The 3228-nt window shown below is 64.8% G+C and overlaps 1 protein-coding gene across 1 annotated transcript in view; it reads right to left on the reverse strand.

Annotated features, from left to right (window-relative positions):
- Window positions 1–1377: 1377 nt before the first annotated feature.
- Window positions 1378–3228, reverse strand: part of EMIHUDRAFT_468503 (hypothetical protein) — a gene marked incomplete at its 5' end in the record, with an annotated part of 2940 nt that continues 1089 nt past the window's right edge. The window contains 6 exons of the mRNA XM_005782061.1: window positions 1378–1900; window positions 2033–2154; window positions 2373–2452; window positions 2547–2723; window positions 2820–2910; window positions 3097–3193. Coding sequence (XP_005782118.1) covers window positions 1656–1900; window positions 2033–2154; window positions 2373–2452; window positions 2547–2723; window positions 2820–2910; window positions 3097–3193 — 812 coding nt within the window. The 3' untranslated portion in view covers window positions 1378–1655. The remainder of the gene's footprint in view (window positions 1901–2032; window positions 2155–2372; window positions 2453–2546; window positions 2724–2819; window positions 2911–3096; window positions 3194–3228) is intronic.

A 3228-nucleotide genomic window follows, 5' to 3' on the forward strand; every position in this document is an offset into this window, starting at 1 on the left:
TCCGAGGGCAGGGCGCACTCTTCGACTTGGGCTATTATCTGCCCTCGGGAGGGCGGCGGGGGGCGGCGGCGTAGAGGGGCGGCGGCGAGCTCCCGCGGTTGCAAATACTCGCCTCACAGTCCAAGATGGCGGCTCGCGCCCCCAACCGTGCACCCCAGCATGCCTCTCTAGTCCCGCCTGCCACCCAGATACCGAGGGCAGGGCGAACTCTTCGACTTGGGCTATTATCTGCCCTCGGGAGGGCGGCGGCGGCGGTGTAGCGCGGCGGCGGCGAGCTCCCGCGGTTGCAAATACTCGCCTCACAGTCCAAGATGGCGGCTCACACGCCCAACCATGCTCTGGTGCGTCGATTGGGTCGCGTCTACTGCCCGTGTCTCTGTCTTATCGGCGCGACGACAACAACCTACCCCACACCCTAACCCTAACCCTAACCCTGACCCTACTAACCCTAACCCTAACCGGAAGAACTCGGGGAGCATGGTCACCGAGAGCTCGCGTCAACGGACCGCTGGTTCCTCCATTCCGACCCGAAGCGGCCCCTTCTTAGTGGAGCTGCACAACGGCTTGAACTCTCTGACCCTAACCCTAACCCTAACCCCAACCCTAACCCTAACCCTAACCCTAACCCTAACCCTAACCCTTGGCTGTGCTGTATAAGGCGCGCGAGGCTGGGTGCTTTGCTACCTTGCTTGTGTCTTCCGTGGCCGGGACGGTTGGTTGGGTGGTGGGGGTGGGTCGGTCGGTGTGGGTGGGTTTCCTCGCCTCATCAGCCGGGCCGTGAGGTGGGTGGGGCTGGGGGTGGGTGGGTGGTTCCAAGCCTCAGCCGGGCCGTGAGGTGGGTGGGTGGGTGGGTGGCTCAAGAAGCTCGTGCACGTGAACGGAGGTCCAGAGCGGCACGTGGTGTGAGAAAAAACGCAACGCGGCTGGGGCTATACCAAGACAGTTTGGCACGGGAAAACGGTAAACGCAGGAAGAATCCTGCTGGTTTAGGTGGGGACCCAGTCCTTCTCCCACCCCTCGTTTGGCGTATCCGATCCTTCTTTATTTTATCTCTTCACACCCCTCATTTGGCACGATAAAAATGCTAAATGGTATAGCGGGCGCCGCTAAAGCGAAGAAAAAGAAAACTGGAAAAGCGTAAACCGTCAAAACAAAGAGCGAGGCGTATAGACGGAACCGAGACAGACCTTAGACACTGATCACTGTGTCATATCACGCACCGCCCCCTCTGTTATTTCGCCGCTCTGAGCTCTTCTGTGTACTTGTGTGACTGTGTGCTGACTCGGTCGCGTCGCGGTGGTCCCGCGTCTCTCTGACTCTCGTGTCTGGAAGTCTCTCGTGCGGTCGGCCGTCCGACGTTTTGGAGTAACACTCCTGTAAAGTGTAATAATCAGCACGAAACTCTCCCACGCCACACCCACAGAACTGAGCTGCGCCTCTCTCGGTCTAGCGAGCGTCACGGAGCGGTGCGAGAGCCCCCTCATCTTGCGCGCCTACGGCCTCTCCGGCGCTGCCCTGGAGAGAGCCGTCCTCTACTCACAGCATTCCGCCACGCCACGCCTATCTCACCTAGAGACTCACTCTACTAGAGACGACTTGACACAGACCACGATCGCGCGAGTGCAGGCGTGTGTGCGGCCGGCGCGCAGCCGACATCACTTGCGCCAGATGCGGCGCGGCTGCCCCTGCCGCCCGTCGCAGCCGAGCGCCATCGCCTGCTTGAAGTCGTCGACGTGGATCCAGTAGTTTGCCGCCATCTTGACGCCCTGTAGGACGGGCATCGCCTCGTGGTGCGTCCGGTCGTCCTTCTTCCACGGGTTGTCCTCGAGGCCGTGCGGCCACCAGACCGCAGAGCCGCGCTTGGGCATGACGGTCAGGTTGAGGTACGGGAACTGGGTGCCTAGGTAGTCAAGAGTTCACAATTCATAATGAGTCGGGTTGAGGTATGGGGACCAGGTGCCTAGCCGGGCGAGGAGGGCGCGCTTGCTTGCGGGGGCGGGCGGCGCGGCGGGCGGCGAGGGTGTTGCCGCGCCTCCGCCCTCGTCGACGTCGGAGAGGTAGAGGAAGAAGGTGAAGACGCGAGGGCCGCAGAGCGCCTGCAGCTGCTCGGGGATCCAGTCGTGGTGGAGGCGGTAGTACTCGCCAGGGTGGTACCTTCGCCGGGGGGTGGTGCGTGCTTGCGCGCGCAGCGTGGGCGGCCCTTCTCTCCCGCCGCGTCGGCCGAGTCGACTACATCTCTGCGACGCCTCTGCGACGCCTCTGCAACGCCTCTGCAACGCCTCGGCTATCTCTCGGCTATCTCTCGGCTGTCTCTCGGCTATCTCTCGGCTAGCTCTCGGCTATCTCTCGGCTATCTCTCGGCTAGCTCTCGCTTGAGGAGCTGCATGTGCTCTGCGTTGTTCTGCGGCAGCCCGACAATGTCCATGATGCGCTCGATGACGCGCTCGTGCACCTGGAGGGGAGGGGAGGAGGGGAGGAGGGGAGGAGGGGTCCCCTCTCCCGCGGCGGTGCGCGCCTCTGCCTCGGCGAGGGGCTGTCGGTAGGACCGGGTGGTTGTAGCAGCCCGGGTGCTGGCACCAGGCGTTGTACGAGGTTCGGATCTGGTCGGGCACGTCCTGCAGCACGACGCGCCCGTCCTTGCCTCGCGTCGCCTTTGCGGTGGTGGACGGCTTGAGGTACTCGCCGCTCTTCCCGCCCACTGCCTCGACGATGCCGTCCGTCTCCTGGCGGGCGGGCGGACAGGCGAGGCGGTGCGGGGGAGGGAGGGGCGACGGGTTGGTGGGGAGGGGCTGGAGGGGGGCGGCGAGGGGAGGGTGCGCCTCGTCGGAGAGAAGGTTGTCGAAGGTGACCACCCACGGGTCCCGCGAGAGCACACGAGGAGAATACTGCGGGTACTCCGCCACCGCGCGCCTACGGAGCGAGCCTCCGCCGGTGGGGCAGCTGGCGGCAGGGAGCGGCGAGCTGGCGCGGGGACGCGCTCGAAGATCTTGGTGAGGTCTCCCTCCGCCACGTCGGGCCTGAGGCACACCCGCGCCGCCTCAGAGGAGGCAGGAGCGGACGCAGAAGGCGCCTCGCCTCTCGGAACACTCTGCGCACCGCTCAGTCGGGTTGTGCGTGCACGGGTCGTCGTAGTCCGGCGAGCAGGAGAGGCAGCAGGTGCGCAGCATGTACTCGGTGTTGCGGTAGCACTCGCCTGTCCGCGGGGGTGGCGCGGGCCTAACCCGCTCC

Source organism: Emiliania huxleyi, assembly GCF_000372725.1.
Source record: "Emiliania huxleyi CCMP1516 chromosome Unknown EMIHUscaffold_193, whole genome shotgun sequence".
In the NCBI taxonomy this organism is placed as follows: Eukaryota; Haptophyta; order Isochrysidales; family Noelaerhabdaceae; genus Emiliania; species Emiliania huxleyi.